General features: G+C 43.9%; 1 protein-coding gene across 3 annotated transcripts; it reads right to left on the reverse strand.

Annotated features, from left to right (window-relative positions):
* KDM4A (lysine demethylase 4A) lies at positions 1-26,112 on the reverse strand. Of its 3 annotated transcripts, none has more exons than XM_075711369.1 (21): positions 25,974-26,112; positions 25,593-25,768; positions 24,399-24,513; positions 23,340-23,533; positions 21,833-21,882; positions 21,199-21,302; positions 20,007-20,144; positions 18,833-19,083; positions 17,864-18,030; positions 16,195-16,556; positions 14,251-14,371; positions 13,435-13,613; positions 10,965-11,169; positions 10,603-10,679; positions 9,782-9,837; positions 8,747-8,855; positions 7,550-7,738; positions 6,730-6,900; positions 6,114-6,233; positions 5,380-5,472; positions 1-4,302 (listed from the first exon to the last, which is right to left on the reverse strand). In XM_075711369.1, exons 1-21 carry the CDS (start codon positions 26,109-26,111, stop codon positions 4,162-4,164), a joined length of 3,156 nt encoding a protein of 1,051 aa, XP_075567484.1. In that variant the 5' UTR covers position 26,112; the 3' UTR covers positions 1-4,161. The 3 variants fall into 3 exon arrangements, with proteins under 3 accessions (XP_075567484.1, XP_075567483.1, XP_075567485.1); XM_075711368.1 differs by having other exon boundaries at positions 17,840-18,030; XM_075711370.1 differs by lacking the exons at positions 25,593-25,768; positions 25,974-26,112 and adding an exon at positions 25,404-25,422 and having other exon boundaries at positions 17,840-18,030.
* Positions 26,113-27,998: the final 1,886 nt, after the last annotated feature.

Consider the following 27,998-nt stretch of genomic DNA (forward strand, 5'->3'; position numbering starts at 1 on the left):
CTGTGCAATGTCTACAAATTTGTCAGGGAAAAGGAGATGTTAACATTTTCCCAAACTACAAAAGCTGGCTCCAGGAATACCTGGCACTTTAGGCTCCAAAGATATGGGCTGAAATAATACTACAATGAATAAGCAATTTATTCAAGGTCACTCAGTGTATCAGTAACAAAAATCCCAGAGCTAAGGTAGAAGAATCTCCTTCCCCTGACTGCCAGTTCAGCAAGTCTTAACCAGCACTGTGAAATTCAAGAGTCAACACTGAAGTAAAGAACAGAGCTGTTTGACTCTGCACCCAGGTAAGATTTTCTGATGACTCCTCTTCTGGCACTGCCACTCTCAACTACAGAGGGAACCTAAGGCAACTCAGCTCTTACTGCAGATGTCTCAGGTCTGTACCTCAACGATGAAGGACAGCTGTGGCTCTGTCCCTGTTCTAGTTGAACAGACATGCTGGACTGAGTCTTTACATAACAGAGCTCCACTTAGTGTCTCTGAAAGACACCCAAGAACTCCCTGGATAAGCAGTAAGTGAGTATTAGAAAGGAATAATGCTAATAGAAAAATTAGAAGCATGATGAGAATTTCCAAGTTACGTTGCTTTAGTTCTTAAATTAGTCTACAGATTGCCCATTTTGAAATTAGATTTATTACTTGATCAAATTGAAAACAACATACAGGCTACCAGTCTTGATTTCATCCCATGTTTGCATTAAAAAGACCAAGCACAACTGCAGACATGTCAAACAACAGGAGCCCAGTTAGAGAATGGAAGAACAGAGATGCATTGGAAGCCTTGGGATATGTGGCTATGCTCCTCAAACAGTGCAGAATCAATTCAACCCAGCTCAAAACACTGGGAAGAGAGAGGGAGCAAGGAGAATGGGTCCTAACTACTGACAGTACTGTCTCTGGTCATCTGAGGGTCTGCTGATGGAGTAAGAGGTCTCCTAGAAGTCCAGCCACAGGCAGAAACATTACTGCAATCAGGTGCTTTACAAAGAACACAGTCACCTTTTTAAACCTTATAAAAAGTAATCACTGGCTTGCCAAGCTCATCTTGAATTAAGGGCAAGCCGCTATTTGTTTATACTAAAAATGCTTTTTATGGGTCCAACCTGAACCAGCCACAGATGGAAGCTTCATGAAAAGTGAAGTGAGGAGGTCTACTGCCTGCATCATCCCATGCGATGGACCTAACAAAGGGCCATCAGAGTTCCCGTGGGGCATATTGAGCATGATTTCCTACTGAACACATTCAAGAAGCACCTGCCTAGCTGATACTCTGGCAGCACCTTGCCCTCACTGGAATGATGCTGTAACAGGGATAAATACACTTCCAAAACCAAACCACTGGAGAAAATTATTATCGGTCAAGATCAAAGTGCAGGTAACGGAAAATATATGTACCTTTGAGACAGCTGCTCTGTAAAGAGCTTTTATTGCTACCTGTTATACTTCAAGCCATAAAACCAATTGTTTTTGCAAAGTCAAATAATACAGACCCCCTTAAACATCAGGGTCACCAATTTTAAGTTCACGGAGAGAAGCCAAAACGCAGTTCAAACACTGCAGCAGGTAAAGTATGCTCACATTTGAACGATGCAGCACAAGAACTGACAGGAAAATTGGGAAGGCCCTTTGTCTCAGAGTTGCACGATGGCAGCGGTTTCCAACACAGTGCAGCCAACTGACAAGAGCAAACCTGGAGCCTGCAGAAAACGCAGCATAACAAAGCTCCTCTTCCAGAACAAACACTAGGCATAGGAGCTCTTGAAAGTCACTGAGTACTGTTAGAGGTGGGTGGCAAAATCTGCTGCAGTTGAACAACAGCACTCCAAACAAATCCAGCTGTTTCGTACTAGGTGATCATTTTAGGATGAAGCTGTTGAGCCAGGTGTTTGCAGCACAGGTAGCACGTGGCACCTAAAAGGTGCATTTAAGTTATATGGCAGTTTGGGAAGAAAGCCTGAACACAGGCACCTTTTCTCTGGAGGGAGAATGGCAGATGATATGAAGAGTATGTTTTTCAGTAATATGCAGGTAGTGTTCAGCCTACAAGAAGTTAATACCAAATCTTAAGATACACTGACAGAACAGAGGCAAGTTTGTTAAGGCCCTGCCAGCTCTTCTCCACGTTTGCTCACAGCACATCACTTCAGAGAGGCTTATGTAGAAGCTAAGACGTCAAAGTGCAATTTCGTTCCCATTGCTAGACCAGAGTAACTGCAGCTACTAGCAGACTCCAGTCTTAACAGATCCTATTTTTATCAAGCCAACTACCCCACTCATCAGAAAGCGATTTAATACCCTGAGACCAGGAGTTTTGGACATGGGAAAAAGAAAAAAAAACCCACAAAGGAAAGCCACTATCTCCTTTCAGAATCTGTTTAAGCCTTCCAATACTGATGAATGAGGTATTCCACCACAAAAATGGGACAGAACACCTCTACGCAAAACAGTGGTTGTGCAAATCTCTGCTACTCCTATCAGCCTCCTGACCCTATAAAAATGTAGGGATAAGTAAGATTTTCTTTATAAAAGTTGTAGTTTATTTCTTTTCTGATCAAGAGTTGTATCACTACACAATACTACATTTTATTGCTAATCACAAATTGATGCACCGGGGTTTCAGAAGAGTTTGGTTTATAGCATTCCTATGTAACAAAAGGAAAAAAAGTTACAAATCCAGACTTTGCAGACACATTGCCATATCCCTATAGAAGCAGGGATGCATTAGGTCTGTTTCACTTGAAAATTCTCCTCTTGAACTGTTTCTGGAGAACACGTAACCATAATTTTCTCCAACAGGAAAAGTCACCCCATCACTCCATGCAAAAAGAAGGTGGCCAATCTGCTCCACAGCCTAAAATCCCTTTCCTACAGAATGGGAAAGGAACATTTATTTACACAGCTCCTACTGTGGTGTGTTAATGCTTAAATTACTAGGAGCAAGTTGGCACATCTTCCGGGTACACCTACTACCCAGCGTAACTCAGCTTCCTATTGCTGGGGTAGCAAGTTCTCTCCAACACAGCTGAGATGTGCCCTACCAATACTCTATGAAAATGCTGCGGTAACCTTTGCCAGACAGCCACACAGCAGCAATCCTGCAAGAGCATTGCACAGCCTTTCAGTAATACATACAGTTCAGTGCATGCTTTATCTGTCTCAGACCCAATATTAGCTGTTGTAAGCAAAAGCCTGCGGCCACACGACAGACAGTGCTGCCACAGAAGAGGTACTACACTGCTTCAGATACTGCTGCCCTGTCATCCCCAATACTGTGATGCTTGAATTTCAAGAAGGGAGAGTTAGGACTCTGTCCCTTTGGTCATTATTGCCTTAGAGGGACTGGGGAGAAACTCAAAGGAAACTCTTTGGGAGCTGAATACTTATTCTTGTTAGAAGGCTGCACTGCACAGGGCTCCAGACAGATTTCATTGATTCTGAGGCACGTACTATTACAGTTAAACTTATGATTAAGTAAGTCAAAACAAGTATCAGAACAAAAATATTAAATGGAGGGTTAAATAATTTGTCCTATAGGATTCAATTTCACATTTCACCTGTTCACACAAGCACCTCCTGTCTGCTTGGATGTGAACAGCCTACAGCTCAACCCTCAGAAAGGAGGTGCTGAGAAACAAGAGACTGAAGCTGCTTGCGACAAAAAGATGGATATAAATATAAAAAGAGGTTCAATTTCAAGCACCAGTAATACTGCCTGCTCAAGCCCAGGTGTGGTCACCAGGGAGACTCCCAAAATCAGGAACATTATTCAATTAAAACAATAGACCGTACTTTTCTGCAGCTGCCAAGATTCCTGGCTACATCTCCCAAAAGAGTTTGCCACCTGTCAAAATTGTCTCTAATAAAAAAGCAAGACTGCTCGACGAGATGAAAGCAACACCCCCAAGCTGGCTTATTCAGAAAGGACCCAACTTCAGACCAGGAGTCTGCAGGCATCAGCTTCAGCAAATGGGATCTGTTTCACTATCCAACAGCTGCCTTTCAGCTACTGCAGAGCATCAGCTTTTTAGCTTCCTTAAAAAACAAAACAAAAAAACCCTGGATTCGAAGCATCCAAATATGGCCTGTTGTACTGGAGCGTTTAAATCCTTGGGGGAGGTGGGCATCTTCTTCCTCTGCCACAGGCAGCGCTTACTCCATGATGGCCCGGTACAACGCAGGTTCAATGTAATCTTCACGGTAGCGTGAATTGATCACTCGTTGCCTCTTCCTCTCTTGTCTGACCTCCTTCTCTGCGAAGATCTCTGTGAAGCGCATATCCGAAGCTATTGACTAAGAGAAAAACCGTAATTAGTCACTAGAACACAGATCAAATCCCTGCCTCCGCATCCTCCTACTGCATGTAAGAAAGGACCAAGTCAGGACACTTGGGAACGGAACCTTCAGCCTTCTTCAAAAACTGACTGAACACAAGAAGAAAAATATTTAAGAAACTGGATTTAAAAGTCTGGGGATAAGTTTAAGTGAACTGTAATTAGAGATCTAAAGAATCACAGGTTTCAAATATAACTGAGTAGCTAATTTAAGTTCACAATCACTTTCCTAAAGGCATAAACACACTCATCTGCTCCAACTTTCAAGCAGTCTAGTACATTTTGTGCCTTATGGAGCAGGCATGTTTAAACACCTGGTCACAAGACTCAGCTATGATACGTTCTTTCTTAAACCTCTAACATCCTGTGTGCCTGCCAACAGGTTCTGCATTAGGGTACGCATGATCATGCTGTAAAGCAAGATACCCTAGCACGCTGTCCATAGTTATGTTTTTTATAGTGGGAAGCATAAAGCAACAGAACAGGGACCCAAAGGGGCTGTGGGATCTCCTTCCCTGGAGAGAATCAAAACTTGACTGGAGAGCGCCTTGAGCAACCCTGTCTGACTTCAAAGTTACCCCTGCTTGGAACAGGTGTCTAGAGCAGAGACTTGCAGAGGTCCTTTCCCACCTGAATTATTTTACAATTTTAAAAAATGGCCAGCTCTCTTGACGTCACACTACTAAGAGCTTTTCAGAACAAAGGGTAAGTGAAGGAATTTGGCCATTCTTTGTAATGGGAACAGACAATGAAACTTATGAACACAGGCAGGAAAGGGCATTAACATGCTGTCCCAAACAGTGACTCTATGCTATAAACTCCCATCTCTGCAGAAGAATTAAAGTCTCTCCAGAGTGAGACAGAACTTTGCTTTTGTAGCCTGATCAACTAACAAGCTTCGCAACGACTGAGGAGAGCATCATATTGCAATCTTTTGCTGCCATGCACTCAGCTTGCTCTTCAAGGATGAATTAAGCTAAATAAGCTCAGTAGAAGTTTAACTTCTTTAGCAGAAATTTGCACCCCCTTTACCTACCAGCCTTGACTTCACTCTCTTAGGAAGCTCCTCTTCAAGAGTATACACATCATCCCTTTTCACCATCAGCTGTGACCCATCTTCAAATTCCACCTAGAAGAAAACCAGAAGTTGTTCTGCCAGAAGTCTCAGAAGTTAGAATCCTCCCACAGCTACCCAGAACTTGCCTTCTCCTCCCCGCAGAGGTCTCTCATGAAACAATCTTCTACCACTTTAATTTTGTTAAGATACATATGCAGGTATGCACACTGCAACAGACTTTAACCAAAACCTCACCAATCCCATGACAGTAAAAGTAGCCCAGCAAGTTTTGGGATATTCTTGTAACACCTGACAAGATAGTGTGGCTGGTCACTTTAATACCACCTGAACATTCATCCTTTTGGAAGTGTACAAGGTATGATGCACTCTCACTATACACAGAAAAGCAAACCCAAACTTATTTTAAGTAGTTTAAGCTACAGAAACAGAGTTTGCTGAAGAATTGCAGACCAGCAATTTTTCAGAAGCTGACACTTCCAAGTAGGTAGCCAGATATAAGTAGAGCTGCAAGCAACCACTTCGCTCTTAACACCAGCAACTGTTACCAGCACCTGGCATTGCTGACAACACTGAGTAACTTCCCCTGAAGTGTTCAAGCATGACTCCCCTATAGCTCTGCTGGCTTAAAGAACAGCCCTGTTAACACAATCAACTTGTTATGAATGATGAATTTTCAGACAACAATTCTGTACCTGGTACATCTGGATGGCATGTGATGCGACAAACTTGGCTCCGTAAACTTGTCCATCTGTCCATCTCACCTGCACAACTTCCCCTTCAGCAGGGGGACCTAACTGAAGACAGTCTCGACTCTACAGCATAAAGGAGGAAGGTGGGAGAGACAAGGAGAAGGGTAAGCAGCTTCCTTATGTGAAGATTCAGCAAACCACCAGGGAGTCCATCCCAGTCACACTGCACGCCACCCCAACAATTACTCCTTTTTAGGGATGGAGAACTAGGCTGAGAGACATCCAGCTATATCATCTGTATTTAAATCCCAACAGCGGGCCCAACTTCAAAGTACTTCATGCAGGAATGGTATGCAAGTATCAGCAAGCTTTCCTTCAGACCCACCACTGCTAAGCAGCCAAAGATTAGCTGCACTCCCTGTTACACCTGTTCCCGTGTGCCCTCAGTTAAGTCAGTCTCCTATAACACCCCTAAGGCCATCTTGCAGCACATCTCAGCCAGAACACGACCTAGGGTTGGAATAATTACCAAACCCCCAGTGTGTCTGCTCTGCAGCAGCAAGAACTGACTCGCATCATGTGCCCTCTACCGGAGCCAGACTCCCACTGCATAACATACCACAATGTCCTCTGGGTACAAGTTATCACTGAAGGAACCATCATCGAAGTTGACCTCGTAGAAAGTCTCCTTTGCAAGGCTGACCACTTCACATTGATAGAAGCGACCATTCTTGTGCTTGCTGATAACTATCTGTCCAGGTGACAGATCCTGGAGCGCAGCCTTAGCACGCTGAGAAGAGAAAAATCACTTTTTACACAACGACTCAGTAATGAGTGTGTTGAGGACCATAGCTCCAGTGCAGGCAGACAAGGAAGCAAAACGAGGCACCTGCTCAAGACACCATCATCAGCATTTTTTTTTAAAAGTTCTGCCTCTGGTGTTTCAAATGCTTAAAGCCTAATCTGTTAGATGCAGCTGTCATTAATTTACTTAGTAAATTAAGCTCCCATTCTTCAGAGCAATGCAAGGCCTTTACAGTAAATATTGTCTAATAGACTGTTGTGGTTTTGATGGCTAAAAGGGCTACAAGGGAACTTTATAAACTAATCAGTCACTTAAAACATGAAATTCTATGACCACTCCTGCAGCCTGCTGGAGTCCCAGCACTAACTCCTGCGTATTAAATATCACAGCATAAATCCCACTATTATTCCTCATTACAACAGAAACAGGAGGGATGTAATGCTCTCAGTCCTTCTGGGCTGCAAACCAAAATACAGTGAAGAACCTAACTAAGATCACTTGGAGCAGCAGCAAGGTTGAGATCAGAATCCAAGACCAACACTGTTAGATTATAATGAACGTTCTGAAAGAGCCAGACTTTTCAGTCCTGCCATGATACTGCAGTTCAAGTCCTGGGAGTCACACACCTACTCACCTCTGCCTGAGATGGAATCTTATGCCTGAAGCAGGTAATGAAGACAACAAATGGCCAGTCATCAGGCTGCATCATGACTCCTGCTGCTTGGGCACAGCTGACATGAAAGGATGTGGGACACCGACCATGTGAGCACTGTACACAGCAACCTGCAATTCTCTTTCTTCTTTTCTTGCAGAAGATGCATTTCTGTGGACAGGAAACTAGAGGTTATTGGTTGGCACTAGATTTTACCCCACACAAAGGGCTAGCTGGTCTAAGTGTGTGATACCGTTCCATTTACTCTCTGTGAGAGCACTGCTACTTTCTGATTAAAAAGAAGCAGAAGGCTACCAGTTCTAGTTTATGACAAGGCAATAACTCATAGATTTAAAGTAACCTCATAGATGAAAAATGTGCATTAAATATCTACCAGCTCAACATGCACAAAGCATGTGACCCAAGGATGCTAGCAACAGGATACCTTGGATTAGAGCAGTCTAAAATGCTCCAAAGTCAACAGGGCCTTCCAGCACTTGGTTATTAAGTTACACAGAGAAGAACAACCAGACTAGAGTAACAGGCAAAGACCAGAGACAAAAAAATCCCCAAAACCCAAAAAAACCCAAACCACAGAAGTAACAGTTAAAATTCTATCACTACTACCAGTGACCAAATTACACTTAGGTCAGGCCTGATGGGCTGTTGTAGAAAAAGAATGTTCTCTGTAATGCATTAGCATTTGCAAAGCAGTTAAAATAATTTTCCCCTCAACACTGAGCTGTTAGAAGAGTTAAGTACAGTTGCTTTCTTGCTGAAGACATTCGCTCATTATACAAATGCCTTGCATATCCTCAAGCATCTCAGTGCCCAACAGCAGTCAATAAAGCAAGTCAAACACTAGGGATTAGAAAAATAACAAGCAAAACAAGTTTCGCCATTTATACACCACAGTATAAATGTCATTTGCTACATACGGAAAACTGTGCCCCCCTTGCTCGCTCCTCATCTGAATAAGCATATACTACAACGTGGAAAGGTTCAAAAAATGGCAACAGGGACAACTGACATTTCCCATACAAAAAACAGAGCAGATTAAATTCTTCAGTCTGGAGAGGAGATGCCTTGGGGTTGGAAGGATAAGAAAAGTCTCCCAGATTCTGAACAGACTGGAGAGACACTCTGAAACCTCACCAGTGAAGCGCAGGTGATCCTTACCAGTCTGAAACGTTGCAGGGGGATTTTGCCAACATCTACAGGACTCCGCTCTGCAATATTCACAAATTTTGCCTCCAGTACAGCTACAGCACACATCACATGAACCCACCTTTCAGGACAGAAGAGGAGAAAAAGTAATTAATATGCATTAGGCCAACAACAGGACACTTTGGAGTTTAAGTAAACACAGTTCTGTTGAAGCTTGCCATAAAAACCACGACAAATAGCCTCTGAGAGCTAGCAGTGTAATCTTCCTTCCTACTGTTAGTAACAGGGCACATGTGGGGCAAAACCAAGACTTCTTCATACTTCCAATCTATTACTAACAGGCTTAACAGGAGAGCAATTTAGTGTGGCTTGTGCGGGTTGCATACCTGCATTAACAAAAGCCCGCCTGATAGGTTTATACCTGTCCCATAGCAACTGCTCAGTCACTACTTAATTACTTTTGAGACTCCATATGACATCCACAACATTTTTGGAGGCCAAGTTTCAGTCACTCCATGGTGCTGCAAGCCTATCCCACTGCTATCAACCAACTTCAGGTGATCCACCACACCAAAGGACACAGGACAGGCAGCTGTATGCAGTATACTTGCTCCAGAGGTAGCCTGAATGTCAAAATGTTGTGCTACTTAAAGCTATGGTTGTCCTTTGTCTCCATTGCCACCACACATTATGTGGGGAAATCAAAAGCCTCTGTGAGAAGGTACTGAGAAATGTTATCTCATCAGGAATCTTATTTTTATGTGGTACGTTATACCTCTGCACATTACACCTCTGCACTATAAAATACAAAGCAATTAACAGCTGCTGTCAACAGAATGAGAGTGAGGCATTACCTGAAGAGATGATGACTGCTGCACATGAATGCAATGAACACACTTTACCATAGCCCCCCTCAGTAACACAAAGTGTGAAAGGTGTTGTTGGTCACCCTGTCACACCAAATGCAGACACTGGCTTTACTAGCTTACCCTCGGCTACTTAGGAATTGAGCTTCTCCCTTAAGACCAAAAAAGCTGGAACACTCACTTGTCGTCATTGGCTCTCTGCAGTGCTCCTCCTCGTAATGAACACAAACAGCAGTCCTGGCACAAGGAAGAAAGCATTAGCTGAAAGAGTGAAGTCCAGAGCGGTACACTTGCTTCAGAACTTCCGCCTCAACATGCATGTCCAGAGGAAGAAAACTGTTTCACTGTCAGAAGAGAGTTAACTACCTTGTACAGATCAGCCCTTTAGCTCTCAATGGATGCTGCCATTAGGGCAACAAATACAGACTCCCAAGTCTGTTGAAGGCAAGCAGACCTACCACTGAAGACTTGTTCAACTTGTTTGTTATGGGTTCCTTTTACAATTGCAATACCCTATATCCTCTGAGGATGTGTAAAAGGATCTGGAACAAACATGAGCAAATACAATTCAAAAGGTTGACCTGTCCCGCTGGTCTAGAGCCTATACAGCTTTTTGAGGGAATCGCATTCTTCTTGCCTTCTTCAGATGTGCACACCTCCCTAGTTATTAGCAGATGTTACTTTCTGATTTAGAAATAGTAACTACCGTAAATTAAGACAGACAATGGAGCTACTCCCATATTCATGCAGAACATAGTCATAGAGAACTATGACTCAAGTGAGCTCAGCAGCTTTGCACTAGTTAAAACAATTATATTGCTATGGCTTAAAAAGCACCAAAATACAACACACTGGCTCCTAAACATTCTCTAAATTGCCTTCTTTTCACAGGAGGGAATAAAAAAAAAAAAATATATATATACAACATTGTGGAAATAAACTTTGTAGCAAGTTCCCAGATGTATCAGACTCCATCTGTGAGAATCTTATGAGAAACTTTACCTCTTCTAATGCATTTTCTGTACACCTGGAGCACATCCAGTCTTCAGTGGCCTTGTCAGGGGATACACCATAACAACCTAGAATAGAGACATCTCACTTAAAAGCTTACCTAAACTCAGACCCCTTCCCGTCGGGCCCAGAAGTAAAGCAGGAATTAAAATCAACGAGCCTAAGGATGATGCTGTGTATTTGAAGTTACCCATGCAGCCAACTCCATATTTAAATGGCCAGCACTCAAGTATACACCATTCAGATAAGGGCTGAACTTGGTCCATGGTTAAACAGACTGGTAGAGGCTTGCTATGAATACAGACTTACTACAGAGAACAGCAGAGCTTAGGGTTAAGTCTAGATGCACTCACTTGCGTGAACACAGACGTGGCAGTTCTTGCAGGTGATGAGTATGCTGGTTCCATCTTCCTCTAAGTAGGGGGTTGAAAGATTGAGGTCAGTGCTGCAGCCAGTTGTAGTAAAGCACATTTCAGGAATCAGGGGTTTGGTTCGGATCTTCCCATCCACAGCAGCTGGAGTTACTCCAGAGTTTTGACTGTTGCCTCCACACTCTGCCTGTAAGGGATGGACAGGAAATTTAAGTTTTACAAGTAAAACTGTCTCACACCATCTTTACTCACCTGTTATTCCATACATAAATCCCGTTTAAAGAAAGAATGAAGGTGCTGAAAGATTAAAGAGTTACCAGGTTAGGTGAAAATATAGTTAGTTTATAAAATCCTCAGCTACTGCAGCTTCAGAATGAGATTATTTTCCACCCAAATGGCTAAATGTAAGGTCTGAACTGCATACCTCTAATAAGCCACAAAAGACACATCAAACCACATCTCTTCTGACAGAAGAGATGGAATCACCAAGCCCACCTCATGCTCTGTGGGCAACACCTCTGCTGCATTCCCCACACCCTAATACAGAGGATCATAACACTGCTATCCAACATTGTACATTTATCTTACCTCAATATGGGAGGATTATGATCACACAAATAGATACCTACTGCAATCCCCATTATTTTTTTCCTAGTGTAATTCTGAACAAGCCTAATGGGCTTTGAAACTAATTTGCTCCTGGGAAATAAGAAGACTAAAAATGCAGTTTCCCCCTTAAATCTCAGGAGACTTTCAGGCTAATCTTTTGTAATTTATTCATCTAAACCAATGTCAAACCAAACAGCAATTACATGTAAAGTTTACAGAGATAATGCTTCCGTTCAAGTTACCCTTCTTAACAGCTAAACAGAAATGAATCTCTTCTCTTTGAGGAAATGTTTCAAACCATGTTTTGTACCCCACAGGCCACCACAAACGTAGGTTGCCTAATCTTTTAAAAATATTATTAGCAGAAATTGCAGTAGCAGAATGAAGCTGCACTGTCCCTCCCTACAGTGCATCAAAAGGTAGGAAAAAAAAGTCCAGGTAAATATCACAGTTGGAAGGGAACTGATATGTTTCCAACAAGTCTTGTTTATTCAGATTCTGTAAAACTTACTGATTTACACTGAACATTGCACATCAAGCAAAAAGGCTAAACAACTGCAGGAAATCTATAACAAAGTTATGAAACGTGACTTTTTTTTTTCCAAGCATCCAGATACTTTTCTTCTTCACAAAGGAAAACTGAGTATTTATCTGGCATTTTGTGCCAATTTTTTATTAGAATGGGTAACTGAAGTGAGTTCCCAGACTTGCTATAGACTTTCTGAAGTTGGAACAAAGACCCTAACCACAGCTCAAATCTTGGAAAAGTTTCTGCTTCACTGCCTGGTGTAGACAGACATTTGAAAACCTGCAGCTAGAGTTTTCTGCTTAATAGCATTTAGAACTCAAAAAAGAAGCTAACAGAATTTAAACTGTCCTTAAATCATTAACTTATACACTGTCAGCACCAGTGGAAATCCATGTCCAGTCGTAACAAGAACCTACTCTCACGCAGAAATAGCAAGATTGAACAGAAACTATGGTCTATGGTTTTCATGGAAATTAGGAACTATATGCAATATAACCCTTCAACAAAAATTTGAGGTCTCTATTTCCAAAACTGTGATGAACATGTTTCTAGTGCTACCATAATCATACAGTAATCTCAAATCAAATACACTTAGTGTATGGGAAGGGACAAACTATCTCTAAGCTGCAGGTACAACACGCAATCAGACAACTATTCAAGCTACCTTAAAATTACTTAGCTTAGGCACAGCAAAAAATTCAGTGTGGGACTTCTGCCTAAGCATTTAGTCAAGATGACAAAGGCACTCTGCAACCCATCCCAGGCTATGCACTGCTACAACTACACTTTGTTAAAGCACGTTTTCACATGCCATAGCTACTGTCAATATGCATATACTCCAAGAAAAGACAGCTTTCTATCTATGCTATCCACAAACACAACCCTAAATCCTTTTAAGTAAAGCGTTTTCTTCCTTGCCAGCTCCCCAAACACCATGTGCTATGAGTGGCCTTAAAGTGTTTTTTAAAAAAGTACAGAAGTGAAGGTGTCAGTCTGGAAAAGAGAAATGGGATTTGATAGTCAGCTCCAGCAACATTCATGCTCCGTTCTGTGGTTCAAGCAAAAGCCACAGTACACAAAAGCATCTGCTGAACAGCTGAGCAAGCCCCTGGAAACCCACAGGCAGTCAGTCCATCACAGGTGCACTGAGGTTTATCCAATTGTGCTCTCCTGGATCAATTCCTTGGGAAGACTGCAACACTCATACAGCTGTTGTTAAGTGGCAATATGCAAAATGACATTTTTAAAACTATGCCACAGCACCAGCCTATTCAGTTATCTCTATGATAACATTAACAGACTTGGTCTACATACCTGATATGTCTGGAAGAGCATGCAGACAGCACAGTAAGGAGACTGCTGAGCCATGGTCCGATTGTATTCTTTTTCAGCCTCAAAATTTGGTGGCCGATTCTGCCACAGCTGGCTAAGTGGCTTGGCCCATGCTTCTGTCTCCTCAGCCTCTTCTTCAGGAGTTAGTTGCTCTGATGCCTCTGCAATAAGAGATCATTAACTCAGTGATTACGTGTCCTTTTATAGATACCCTTCTTGCAAATGAAACTAAATAAGGCAAGAAGTTATGAATGGAGATGACATAAAGACTGCCAGAAATCAAATTTACAGAAGAGTGATAGGATCCAGTAACTCAGTCGCCTCTTCACAAGGCTTCTACTCATTAAGCAACCGTGCAGACACAAGATAGGCTTATTGGGTGAGAACAGCACCAGCTCCAAATTATGTCAACACTGTCACCCAAATGATCTGTTGTTGTTGGGGTTTTTTTGTTGTTTGTTTCTTTTCTTTTCTTTTTTTTAAAATCATGAATATTTATATCAATTACTGGAATGCTCTAAGGCAGATGCAATGATGCAACAGTCTCTGGTACTGCTTTAATTTTCCTTTCAGAGCTGTGACTTTCCAGAGAATGGAGCAGGAAAGAAAGAAGACACCATCTGACAGAAAAGCTTAATGATGCAAACACAAAAAACCGAGACTAGCACCTTGTCCAGGATGCAGAGGTGTCACTTGCTGACTCCCGTCTGTCACCACTTACTTAATGGAATACCCCACACTGTCCACAGAAGTTGAGACCCTCTCTACAGTTTCCCAAAGAGCACAAGGCTTACTTACCATCATCACTAATGCAGTCTTTAACCAAGAGCGGGTGATGGCGTGGGAGCTTGCTCAATGGCTGGCGACGACCCTTGGACTTCTTACTCTCCTTCATTGATCTTATGTACTCCTTTGCTACCTGGACAAGGAGAAGCAATTCAGCAGTCAATTAGCACACATCCTTTTGACATTATTTTTAAAGAAATTTATTTTGAACTTAAAAAAAACCTCCACAAAATGCACACATGCTTCCATGATTTTCTTTCTAACAAACTAACTTCAGCTCTAAACCAGCTAAGTTTCTGAAAGAACTGTTTGCTGCATTTTTGCTAGGGAAAACCAAATAGAGCTGTACTAGTGCTGCTGAGCCATTAGAATAGAGACTTTTCACAGGTCCCAATGTAGCTTTTCATGCAAGTCTGTTTATATAAGAATTGTGTAAAAGACAGAAAAACAGACAGACAAGTTGAGTGGTTCAACGTAGAAGAGCCATGATAAGAAGTCTCACACATTCTGGAGAAATCCTCAGTTTGTATGTCAACTTAAAAAGTTCAAATTTAAAAATAAAAATATAATAAAATTGTTAAAGTTACAGAATTTAAAAAATTCATTGGCATCTCGACCTAACAGACTTATTTTAAATGAAGGAAACTTTCACCCTCTCTGCTTATTACTTGCATTGATGTCTTTCCAGACAGCCTGGAAGAAGGAGACAACAACAACAGTAATTTCCTCTTCCCTTAGCTGTATGTAAAAACAAGTGACACACTGACAAAATTACTAACCTGACAAGCAAGGCAATAAAGGCAATGATTTTAACAGCCCAGGAAGTCTCTCAGCAGGTAAGAACCACCATGCCTCCCTTTTTTTTTTTAATCTGTCATTCCTCTGAGAGCAGAAGCAAAGCTTAGATTAAATGCATCTTGCATCTTTTTAAATCTCTTCTTTTCATTAAGAAGCCAGAAGAGAGCATAACAATCTTTATCTCTGATCTCTTACATAGAGTTGGATACAAGACTTCTAAGAAACAGAAATGCTTTTATTCAAACAGAAATTAGCATTCCCAGTTACCATCTGATGGAAAATTTGTTTCGAAATACACCATACTGGGGGAAAACGATCTACACCCATTCAAAATTTCACATTTTCCCTGTATGGAATATGCAATGGAGACATCAGTATCAGCAATAGAATTTCTTTAGTTTAAGATATCTTTGAGAACTCTTTCTCAGTTTCAGCTTAATTATGAACAGATTTGCACATTTGCTGTTCTGTTTCTGTAATTCCTGAATTTCAAAGACATAATCATTATTGGCCTCCCACTCTCTAAACACAGATTTAAAGAGGGAAACAAAGTAATTTGAAAAGACACTATCAGCTAAGATTTTAACTATTACAGCCTCCTCTTGGGTTGTCTAAAAACATTCATTGGCAGTTCTTAAACACTCAGATTTACATTCTCCCAACCAGTAATTTTTGTTCCATCATTTGTTTTTTTTAAAAGGGACACACGTGTGTGTACATACGTGTGATTTTATATTAACAAAAAACCCCCCCAACCCTCAAACATATTAATGTGCTCATAATAAAGGCTGGATTGAACTAGATTCATTTTAGGTACAAGCAGGTGTCTATTACTATAAAAGGACCTGAATCAGCCTGTACCACTACCATGTCAAAACCACCAAGCTACTCTTTCCCTTAAAGCACTTAAATAATTTAGAGAAGTTATCAAAACAAGAGATCTCCTTGTTTTTTAGAAGAGGTAAAAATATAAGACTTTCACCTTAATTCTTGTTTGTTTAGCAAAACCCATAGGTATTAAAAACACATTAACAACTAAGCAACCTGCTATGCAAACACCAATGGGGCGAAAACATAATCTACACAGAAGTTTTGTCACAGCAAATCTGTGAGCACATCATACAGCCCTTCAGCTTTCAGGACTCTTGCCATTCATACCTCTGCCAGTTCTTGCTCATTCACGCTGGCGGTGGCACTGGCTTTCTTTCCTGAAGTCTGTTCATTGTCAAATCCGCTGGCATCCCCTCTAGCATAGCTATGGACTGTAAGCACCCCAGCTGGCCCGGGAAGAGTTTGTTTTGCCAACAGATCAGTTGATTCAGAGTCAGAAGAACCAGAATACGCCGGCGAGCTGGGCTGAACGCTGGAAGTTGCATTCTGCTTTGAAGTCGTCAAAACTGAAGTGGAATTTGAAGCATGTGAAATGGAGAGATCCAATGCAGCTGCTTCTTGCTCTTCCTCTTCTTCCTCCTCAAGCTTCACTGTTTTCAGTTCTTCAAATTTGGCAGAGTCCATATAGTCTAGAAGAAAAGATGTACTCACTTTTCTAAAGTCTGGGCAGCAGAGAGAACATTTGTGCAAGCACTTGCACAAAGCCAAACAGGAAAGCAAACTACTACACACACAAAATAAAGTGACATTAAAGGCATGTAAAGAGTAGATCACTAATTCAAAGACCTATGGTTGGCTTAGAGAGAGAGAGAATAAAAGCATCTGCTCATTGCCTCTTCCAGTTAAAGAACTAGTGTATATCAAACAAAACTAGCACAGAGTGAGTTAAAAACAAATGGAGATGATCCTTTATACAGCATAGCTAACCAGCCCAACTCTTGGCCACATGATGCTGTGGGTAAGAGGTTACAAGGGTTCATGGGAGACTTAATAGAAGAAAAATAAAAGCCCACAAACCAATTGAAGATTATTAAATACAAGCCGCAAAAGGCTGGAAAACAATACTGGAGGGAGGCATTACATATGTTTGCCCTGTTCTTATATTGTTCCATAGGCCCCTTGCTCCTCCCTTAAGAGCAAGGATAACTGACCCATTACAAGCCACATTAATTTTCCTCCAGCCCACCAATTACAAAATTACAAATAAAACATCTATACAGCATACTAGACCCACACTACCAGGAAGCGTATGTATGTTTTACTAAGTAATTTCTATAAACAGGTCACACTATGCAACAGGGATACAGAGGACCTTAGACTACTGAGGCATCCAATACATTTCTGTATGCAGGCAGACAAAACGAAAAGAGCAAAAATTGAAAGCTAGAAACACCAACTTCTTAAGCAAGTCTCGTGCAATACTTCCTGTTTGTTTTAGTTCAGCTGAAAGGCAACATCCCTGTGACCTACCTCGTCAGTCAGTCATTGAAGCAGCTACAGGATGGCTGCCTACACTTTTGCTCTCCCCCAACATTTTTTTTATATAATTCTCACTGGGGAGTTACCCACAGATAGGCCACAAAAGCTAACAAAAGCTGTGGTTATTTCATTTACTCAAACCAGCGGCAGAAGTGTCAGACAAATTTAACTAAAAGTGCATAACCTAAAATTGTTCTAGATGCACTCTCTGCTCTCGAAAAATCAAACAGTAATATCTCAGGTCTCACAACAGTAAATTTCTGAAGTGCTGGCCATGGCTCTGACAAACCAGTGTCTGCTTTTTTGGACATGACAACGTCCTACCAACTAGCATCGTTATGAAAGAGTGTCCCAGATTCAGCTCTAGCAGCTTCTCTCCCTGAAGAGTAATATCCTGGCCCCCATACCAGGATAAAGCTCGACACACAGTTACCTGGAAGCTTGAGCCCTTGTTCACCTTGCTGCACAAGTTCACTTGTAGGTCTCTCACGAGGCTCTGCCACGTCCGCTTCGCACTGCACAGAGCTCAGCTCCTCCTTGGGGAAAGCCTCGCTCTCACTCACCTCCTGAGGCACTTCCAGGCAGACCCTGTGCCTTTTTGTTCCTATGCGATGCTTGGGGATGCTGCAGAAGACAAATCCATACGTCAGGTTACCAAGCACGTAAGCTTGTTGAATTTGTGCCTGGATGCACAAAATACAGCCTGGTTTGAATCAGTGTTTTATGAGACAGCATCTGGCAAGCCAAATAGTTTCCAAATTATTCTGAAGTGTTTTCTTTGCCTTTACAGAAGCAGAGTCAGTAGTCCTTAGGGATGACTCCTCAACATCTGTTAATCATGTATTAGGCAGCTACCTTCTAGCAGGGCATTCTTTACCTTAAACAAACAAACAAACAAACAAACAAAAAAACCCAAAGAAAAACCAAACCAAACCAGCAACAACAACAAAAATACCACCAAAGACAGCTTTATGAACAGCAGCTGACACTGGCTGAAGAAGATTTAACTGCAAAATGTAAGATGATTAGCCTGTCCACCTTCAGCAACCAGGAACTGCACACTGACATTACAGCTTGCAGCACTGATAGTACCGGAATTTGCTAGCAAGTACTGTCGCATGATCCCAATACACCCCCTTTTTCTTCTGGCCTCCCACTGTACGATGCACACTTCCAATCCAGGCTTTGGATGTCTGCCCAAAGTTGAAGAACTGCCTTCCAAGCTGGTGCGCTTCCTGTCTACACAGACCATCATCAATGTGTACTCAAACAGTAAAAACAATTAAGAGTAAACCCTATTCCCAAGAAAACAGACTACTGCTAACTCTGACTGCTATTGTTCTATCAGAATGGCAAACATTCAATTGCAGCTGGGTCCAATTTCTAATAATCCAATAGAAAAGCAGAGGACTATATAAAGCACTACCTTTTCATCTCATCCCCGTCTGACTCCTCTTTACACGTATCTCCTGTTTCCATTTCCTCAGCGCACTGTTTCCCATTCTTGACTTTTTGCATGAGATCCCCTTTAAGGAACTCTGCTGCCTCTGGGGTTGGAAGAGCATGGTCAATGACAGTCACATCCTTCCCGGCTTTCCAAAGCTTGTAACGATCTGGCTGGTACTTCCTCACAAACACATCCATGGAGATCTTCACCATGTCCTTCCGACATGAGCACTGAAGTCACAAAAAAATATTCAAGTAAGGCCACATACCCAACAATTCTCGTCTGCATTCCTGTATCGCTTTGCTTTCAGGAGCTTAACCAAAGAAAAAATTCCTCCAGTTACATGTAACTGAGCCTCAGAACTCTCAAGACTCTTTCCCAGGAAGTCTAAAGTGCATATATTAAGTTACTAAAAACTGGGCAGAAAAGCCAGCAAAAACAATGAAACAAAACCAGATGTTATCACAATAACTAAGAGAGAAAGCTCACCAGCCTATTTACAGAGTTGCTGGTAGAAGCTGACTTGTTTTAAAATGAGCTCGTACAAAAACAGCCAGCAAAACCAGAGACTATAATGAGGAAGTTGGAGCCGTGCAAACTCTGGGCCTACCCAGAGCAGCAGAGGTTCCCCTCATCTGGGCCTGGTTACAACTAGCACTTCAAAGCACTCACTTCAATGTAACTTTTGAAAACATAATCCATGTTTGTAGGGCACCTCAACAGGGATATAACACTATCCAGTCTAAAGGTTCAGCCAAGATACTTATTTTGGTAAGTGACTTAAGTTACCAAAGTCTTACTTCCAGGCTAAATGGTCAATAAATAATGGTTAAAATATCAGAAAAAATACTGACGAGTCCTGACCACCAGGCACACCCTTTCATCTTTGGGAAGACAGCCAGTCCCCTGATTTTCTTTGAAGCCTCACTTGATATACACAAAGCTAAAAACATGTTATATGCTATCCATAGTTGAAACAAGGACATGAAGCAGGAGGCTGACTGGACATTGTTAGTGTATCAGAAAGCAAACATCACACCTTAAATGGACAAAGCACTGAATTCACTCCCTTAGAACAAACATTGGGGGCTTAATGAGCAGCAGAGCAGCATTAGGTTATTTGTACACAATGGGACGGCAACAGACCACTTACCAGTACAGACTGCTTCCCGTACTCGATCCACCGAAGAGTAGCAAAGTTGGTAGATTCAGCACAGTTAAAGCCATGATTAAAGCCAGCATGATAGCTATAAGGAAAGGTTATCATGAACTCTCCAGCCTCCTGTGTCACCTAGAAGACAATTGGGACACCGCACTGTTATTCACAACTTAAGAGTCTGCTTGGTGTGTCTGAATAAAAGGAGCTCCCATACACTGCATGAGGGGTATCCAAAACCCCCACCCACAAATGGGCTTGCTTGGTTCAATGGACAGACTTGATACTTATCTTCACTATTCTCCTACTTACGTTAAGTATCTGTTTACTGGAAAGCAACACTCAACAGTTTTTTACTAAAACACAACACAACTGGTCAAAATAGCACAGAAGTGGTTATACATTTGAAACATGCTGTGATAAGCTATCTGAAGGTCATAAAGGTACTTATCTGTATCAGCTACAGGTTTGGCCAAACAGCATCTAAGGCCAAGTAAAATTTCTATCCACACACAACTTGGAAATTTACTACTGTTTTCTTTTGCTGTTCATATTCAAGTACAACTCTCAGTCAGGCTTCCACTGCTGCTCTTCAGCATTTCCCCACTGTCTAACAAAGGTTCATGACAACAAAACCCTTCAGCTGCCCACGGAGATGTGACAGTACTTCTGAATAAAGACTCAAGGACTAGATCTTCAATGTGTGTGTGAGGGGAGGGGCGGGTGGTAGGTTATCACCTGAAAAAGTAAGGAAGCCTGTGAAGTTATTAATGTAATGAAAAAAATAATAGTGAACAAGCCATATTTTCTGTTGAGGAAGCACATCACAACAAACAAAATTAGCAGGAGACAAGTCTGAAACAAAAAAAGAACAATCTCTCTTCACTGAATACACAGCTAAGCAGTGAAGTTAATCTAACAGGATGTTGTGTATAGCCTTAAGTTAAAAAAAAAATAACCACAGAAGACAGGGCCTTTGTTTTTAATAGTCTCCAACAGATTTTTCTGTCTCAAACTCTTCCAGGCCCCAACTGCCGGATAAACGGAGGTACAGTGGGAAATGGTTGCCTTATACCCTCCCTGTTCCTATTTTCCTCTCTAGGCATCTGCTATTGGCTGCTGTTAGAGATGAGACAGGGCTGCATGAACTCTTGACTGAGCTGGTATAACCGTGATTACTTTTCTACACCTTATCAAATGGGATGCCGTATTTCTTCAGAATTGATGGAGAGATGAGGGTCATCTTGTGACGGAGAAATGCTTCACAGCTTTGGGCACTTCCTGGAAAGAAACCTGTTTAAAATAAAGGCAAGGAGAGGTGTTACCGTTCTGGTGTGAACTAATTAATTTTTCAGTAATTTTTAGGAAAAGTTACTGTCTAAACTGTATTTTTCCCTAGGCCTACAAGTACAAGGCCTACAACCTTATTTGAAGTGTGCTAGCTTGCATTCTGAAGAAAAAGGACAACTCCTGGAAATTTATCTTTAACAGATGCCAGTTTGAAAGCACATAAGAAAGACTGCACATAGAAGGATCTTCCCTTGGCTATAACTTTCCAGTTCTAATAATCAATAATTAAGGATTTTCTTGTTAAAAGGTTAGACAGACCACAACTGTATTATTTGCAATGTGACATTTCTCTTGTGTGTATACTATAAACAAACACTCAGAAGTAATATAATCTATATTCTAAAAGGCAAATTATCAGTTCAGCCTGTGCTCTTACAAATGTTACAGGCATGTCGGACTCTAAAAGAGCTGAAACCTGTTGCAGCTGTCCATCCCACCTTCCACAAAAGGCAAGACACAAATTGCCCCATTACCTTTTGCAAGTCTCTCCAGTCGCTTCCCATGCTCTGGCGGGATCGAGTACCTGCAGTCATAATAAGTCTGTTAAGTTCAAGTGACAGGACAAAATGAGCTCAAAGTTTGACTGGAAATCATAAATTGTCATCAAGGCACAAATTACTTAAAAAAAAAAAAAAATCCTCCATCTCTAGACTGTCTCTTTCAAAGTTTGATGATATAAAACTAAAAATCTTTATCAAGGACTTTTACATCTCTATCCCAAGAAAAATCAAGAGCCAAAAGCTGACCATCTCTTCCACTGACTTTTGCTTAAGCAGCAAGGAACTAAAAAGTCTGATGTATTTAAATAGCAGATCTGTGCAGCAAAACATGAATTGCGAGAAGACAGGGAAGAGCACTTCCTGACCTGTCTCAGCGTAGTATATGCAGTGCAAGGAGGAACACAGAGCAGGAGAGAAAATGGAATCATCTCTTTCAGCTGCTCAGACCAAGATGGGGCTAAGTCAGACACAACACCACATCCTTCACGTGTGCACAACTTCCCACGTGCTCTTTAGGGCTACCTCTCTCTCTCTGTACATACCTTTTTATGGGCACCACAAAACTCCTAGTTGGTTTTGACTACAGTAAATAAAACCACCTACTTAGCTTGCTTTTGCTCTGGAATAGAGTGCTATATTCTTGATGGAGTTCCTTGTTAAATAAATCAGACTAAGGTATCAGCAAAGTTAACTTCTTCCACATACTACCGTAAAAGAAGCAACGGCCAAAAGGTTTATCTGACTCAACTGTTCTGTTTCATGTTCCCGTGCTATTGCCACTGCATGGGGCTGTTCACTGGTCACATGGCGCTAGCTATTATTTTTGACTTCAAAGTTGTATTAAAAGGCAGCCAAAAATACTAGTTTCCAACAAAACTGCCATGGAAACAATTGTTGAAGTTGCTTGAGAAATTCATTTGTGAACAGAAGGGAATGATTCACTCTTAAAATGGAACCCATGCTACAGAAAAATTCAGGAGCCTCCCCTAAAAACAATCACGAAAGCTCAGACACTGGATGAACCACTCAGCAAGATCCACTAGCCTGCTTTTATATCTATGATAAATAGCTACACTTCAAAGTCTGTTAAAAATTGCCTGTTCCCGTAGTATCTACATGACAACAGACATATTACCTCTGTAAGGTCATTTTAGAGCCTCAGGAAATCATAAGCAAGTTTTCCAAGTTCTGGCCCTATCGCAGCAAAGGGTGTCCACCTTGCATTATAATTCTGAAGAACTCTTTACATCAGGACAGCAAATGCACTTTCTAGAAGGTAACCAAACAAATGCTACTGAGGACACCCATCGCTTTGCAGTTCCTTACAGATTTCTAGTGTTCCTGTCATCAGATACTACTGCAGTGCAATATCGGAGGGATGGCAATTCCTTTAGTCAACTCTCATAACTTCATGACTTTAACTCCAGTATTTTATGGTATTGTTTTTCTACATCTAGAAGCTTTCCTAGAAAAATCTTACCATGACTTGGGTTCCCCAAAATGCAAGTAATTAATACTGTAGAGATCCATGTCCTCGGTATGCCAAGCGAAGGAAGTTTTCCACATGCCAAAATACAGGTAAGGAGTATTCACTCCTTCAATGGTTATGCCGCTTTCATTCTCCACAATATCCAGGATCGTGTTCAATCTGCCAATATTCCACGCATCTACATGCTGCCAAATGCAAGCCTCATGTTAAACAAGCATTATGAAGAATAGAACCACACAACTAAGACGACAGTTGCAAAAGCTATCAGACACTTGTGAAACGGCACATCAAAACAAATCATCTGCTAGCACAGCTCAAACCATTAGTTAGTTCACCTAAAACAAAAGTTTTGCATGGTGTTAGCTTACATACTGATTGTTTACTAGCCACCTTTATGGAGGACAAAAAAAAGTTATCAGCCAACATAAAGATTAGGAAGAACAAATATTCATGAAGCTACAGACTTTACAGAGCAGAGAACAACAGCATGAGCTTGAGCTGATGGCTGCACCATCTTGAACAGAAATACTTTTAATTCCAAACATCTTTTAAAAAAAGAAAAAGAGTAAATCATCATTATTTAGGAGACTAGCAAGTAGCATGCATACCCTTTTCTAATGTTTATCATCCTAACACATAATGGCTACAGAGCTGTCCCACAAAAATACATACACTAGCAGATACCAAAGCAGTGTGCGTTCACTGATCAACACTTCCAACTCTCAGACGCCTTTCAGGACAGAGCAGTATAAAAGCAACACTTACACAACAGTGGGTTTTGCTTTCTTGAACTAAACTGTATTACACTGAAGCGCTAACAGAGGTCCCTTAGAACGTTACCTCTATTAGCCTTCTTTAACTATCTGGGTTAAATGGAGAGTATGTTATAAACATATGGTCTATTGTGTTCCTGCCTACTCCAGAAACTGGAACTCTGCTAAGGCTATCATTAACTCCTTCTGGAAGTTAAGAGTCAAACGCTACATTAGAATTTATGGAATGCAATATACATGGATAACTGTTACTTGAAGACCAAAACAGTTGTCTTACCTTGTCATAAAGTGTGCCATTCACATCAGCACCGTAGATAGGGGCGTTGAACGTAAGGTTCTTCCAGTATTTTCGTTCAAGGTCTTCAAAGTCTGTGTAGCGGGGTGTGCAGTACCTGAAAAAACAACAAAGATACTAAAGACTTTGCAGTTTGATACTTGATGAGTCTAGACCAATGTTCTCCACCACTGAAACAATCAAAAGCTACGATAAAAATACCTAATGCATGTTATCAGCCAGACCCCAACCTCCCAGAACAGCAATAAAAGCAGCCACAGCTCTGTTCCTGTGAGACTTAGGAACAAAGGATCAGGAAGAAAATTACTTTCCCCATTTCTCAGTTTACTTTCATTTTTCCTTTGTGCACTTCTCAGGTCAGAACAATTTCACTTTCTAGTTGTTGCTACTCAGCAAGGAAGGATGCAGTCAAAACCAGAAATGATAGGAAGAACAACTTGGAAAAAAAAACCAAAATCAAAGTTTTCTGCCACTGTAAAAGTAACAAACATTTGCAGACTCAGCTGCTAACAAACTGGTCAAGCATGCTCAGTTTACCAACAAAGTATCTGCTCTTCATGTCCGTTCCCTGCTAACTATATACTGGCCTCTTTGCGCAGCATTGAGGGGTCAAATTTACACTCTAACATCTATTTAATGACTATATAGAGACTCCAGACAATTACACATAGCATTAAATAGTAATTTTCAGTAAACTGTTCTATTTGAGAAACAGAACGCTAAGATATCTCAAGTATACTGCTCCTGCAAGACAAAATAAGCTTTAGTGGGCAGAGTGCAGCTGGCAATTCCAATGCCAGTTCTGAACAGTGACTTCTAAGGTTGTTTTGCTTAAACTCCTTTTAAAGCGATCTTTTCTCCTGTGTAGTTTTTTCACGTCAAGAACGTTCCTTCGTCTACTACTCTACTCAGTAAGTATTTTGATGGTCTAGCTGGTAGGCACAGACAGGAGCCCACAGCACAAACAAAAAGTTCTGCTGGCATTACCCTCTTGCCAAACGACACAAGCGACAAAGGTCCCCATCCACGCAGCCGGTTTTACAAGCGCGCCTCATCTGCCCAGGGCGTTACGCTCACGCCTCTGACCAGCTCCTGTCCGGAGCGAGGACCTGGTCCCGGGGAATTCGGGCAACAGGAACGCCCGCGGTAACTATTTGCACGGAGACGCGGACGTACTTGTCGCTGTTGGCGATTCTTCTGAACTCGCGGACCGTCATGGCCTTCTTCTGGATGTTGTACTGCGTGAAAAGGCCGGACTGCCCCGTCACCACCTGCTGGATGGGCGCTGGGATGACGAGCTCGTCGATGTCATCGTAGCACCGCCGCGGCTTCCACTCCTTCGGGGGAACTATCTGCAGGAAGCAAAACACGCCCGTTAGCCGCCGGGCTCCAGGGAAAGCATCAAACTTGGGCAAGTCGGGCTGAAAGCCCCCGGCCGCGGCCCGCCCCGCCGCCGCGGCGGGGTAAACAAAGGGCGGAGGCGACCCGGCCCCGCTCGGCGGACGAGGGCCGGGCCCGGTGCGCGGCCTCCGCCCGGGAGGGGTGTGGGGGTCGCACCTTGGCCAGCCCGGCGCGGTGGGCGCCCTGCGACTCCACGTAGGCGATGTACCGGCTGAAGTCCCGGAACTGCTCCATGGTGGGGCGGAAGGTCATGATCCGCGCGCTGGGGTTGAGGCTCTCCAGCTCCGAGGCCATGTTGCCGGGCCGGCCCTGCACGGAGGAGGGCGGGGGGGGTGGGGGGGGTGGGGGCGGTCACCCCGCGCACCCCTCCCCCACGCCGCCCCGCCCCGCCGCTCCGGGCGGGCCCTGTCGCGCGCGCACGCCCCGCCCTCTCCGTCCGCCGGCCAATCTCCGCGGGGTCCGCACCAGCCCTGCCTCCCCATTGGCGGAGGCTGCCTGCCCGTCAGGACCGCGGCTCTCTTTTCCTCCTCACGGCGGAGAACGCCACCGATTCACGCCCCTCCCCCCCTCCCCCCCCCCGGCCGAGGCGAGCCCGTTCCGACGCGGAGGGGTCCGAGTCCCCGCCCGGCGTGCTCACGTCAGCAGGGCGTCCCTCTTCTTCGCCGCCTCCGCCCTCCCCCTGGTCCGCCGCCCGGCCGCCGTATCCCTCCGCACCACGCGCCCAATGAGTCCGGCAGGCCGCCGACGCCACCGCGGCCGTTCCCCACCGCCCGAGCCCCGCCCTGCCGCCCCGGCCCGCCCCCTTCCCCTCTGCCGCCCGCCCCGTCCCCGCCGCCGCAGCCAATCGCTGCCGGCTGCCGCTTCACAGCCAATAGGAATTCGACGGCCGGCCGGGGCGGGCCAGCGAATCAGGAGGCCGTGAGCGAGGCGGTTGCTAGGCGGACGGGCCGAGGGCCGGGCCGGCAGGCTGTCGCTAGGGGGCGGTTGCTAGGGAGGCCCGGGCCTACTCGAGGCGCCCAGGGATGCCGGGCCGGGCCGGGCCGGGCCGCGGGTCCCCGCGGCAGCCACGGCGGGCGGGCCCACCCGTGCTCCGCCCACACCCCGCCTCCGGGTCCCCAGGGACACCCGCCGCGGGTGGGGGCAGAGCCCAGGCCCGGGGGCAGCGCGGTGCTCGGCCTCGTGGCGGCCCGGGGCAGGCCCGGGCTCAGCAGGCTCCGCGGGGTTCCCGGGCCTGCCCTCAGGGGACAGGCTGGCGTGGGCCGGCCGAGCGGGGACGGGAGCCTCACGCGCCCGCGCAGCAGCCGTTCGCCGTCAGATACGGGAGGCTGCGGCGTGCGGTCCCCGTGCAGGGGCCCGCGGCCCGCCCTGAGCCCCCGGCGAAGGCGGCTGGGCCCGGGGCGGGCGGCACGGGGTGCCTGCGGGCCTTCACGCCGCCCGCGGGGCGCCTGGAGCCGGCGCGGGCTGGTGGTGCGGGCGTGCTCGGCACGGAGTCGGGAGCGCTGGGTGTTAATGCTGTGCAACGAGCGCTGTAGTGAGCTAATGGTTTTCGGGCGCTGGATGGTGACACAGAACAGACATGTGCCAAATGAACGTATTAACCAAGCTAACTATACTCCTACGATTTCCGTGCGTAAGCAAAGCCAAAGTAGAATTTGATACTATGCAAACTTTTGGCAGTGAAGGCAACCTGGGGCTGGACGGGTGCCAGGCCCGGCCCACGCGAGGGAGTTTGGCCAGCGCAGACTGGTCAGCTGGAAACGTGGAAAAGTGACCCCGTGGCCAAGTGACCCCGTGGCCAGCGCATGTCGTCGATAATCCACCGCTGCTGTGTTGAGGCTCGGGAGCTGGCAGTACAGCTTTAGCAGCAAATGCTTTCAAGTGTGGACAAGGCTGAATGCTTGATGGAGCCTGTCTAGGGATACTGACCTCAAACTCGGCTGGGACTGGCTGCGATTTTCACAGATTGTGTTGTGCTAAATGCTTTTTGAATGCATAAGCACCAATAGGCAACCTTGAAAGAAAGCACAACCCACCCGAAAGAGCTCCTAACCACCCTCAGAGACCACGCTCGGTCCCTCGTGCCTAAATAAAACCTTAATTTCCCCGTGTGTTTTTCCTGATACGCATTTCCTTCAGTGTCATGCTACGGGCATGCGGCAGCCCTGACAGTCTTACCAAAAC

Source organism: Pelecanus crispus, chromosome 5, assembly GCF_030463565.1.
Source record: "Pelecanus crispus isolate bPelCri1 chromosome 5, bPelCri1.pri, whole genome shotgun sequence".
In the NCBI taxonomy this organism is placed as follows: domain Eukaryota; kingdom Metazoa; phylum Chordata; class Aves; order Pelecaniformes; family Pelecanidae; genus Pelecanus; species Pelecanus crispus.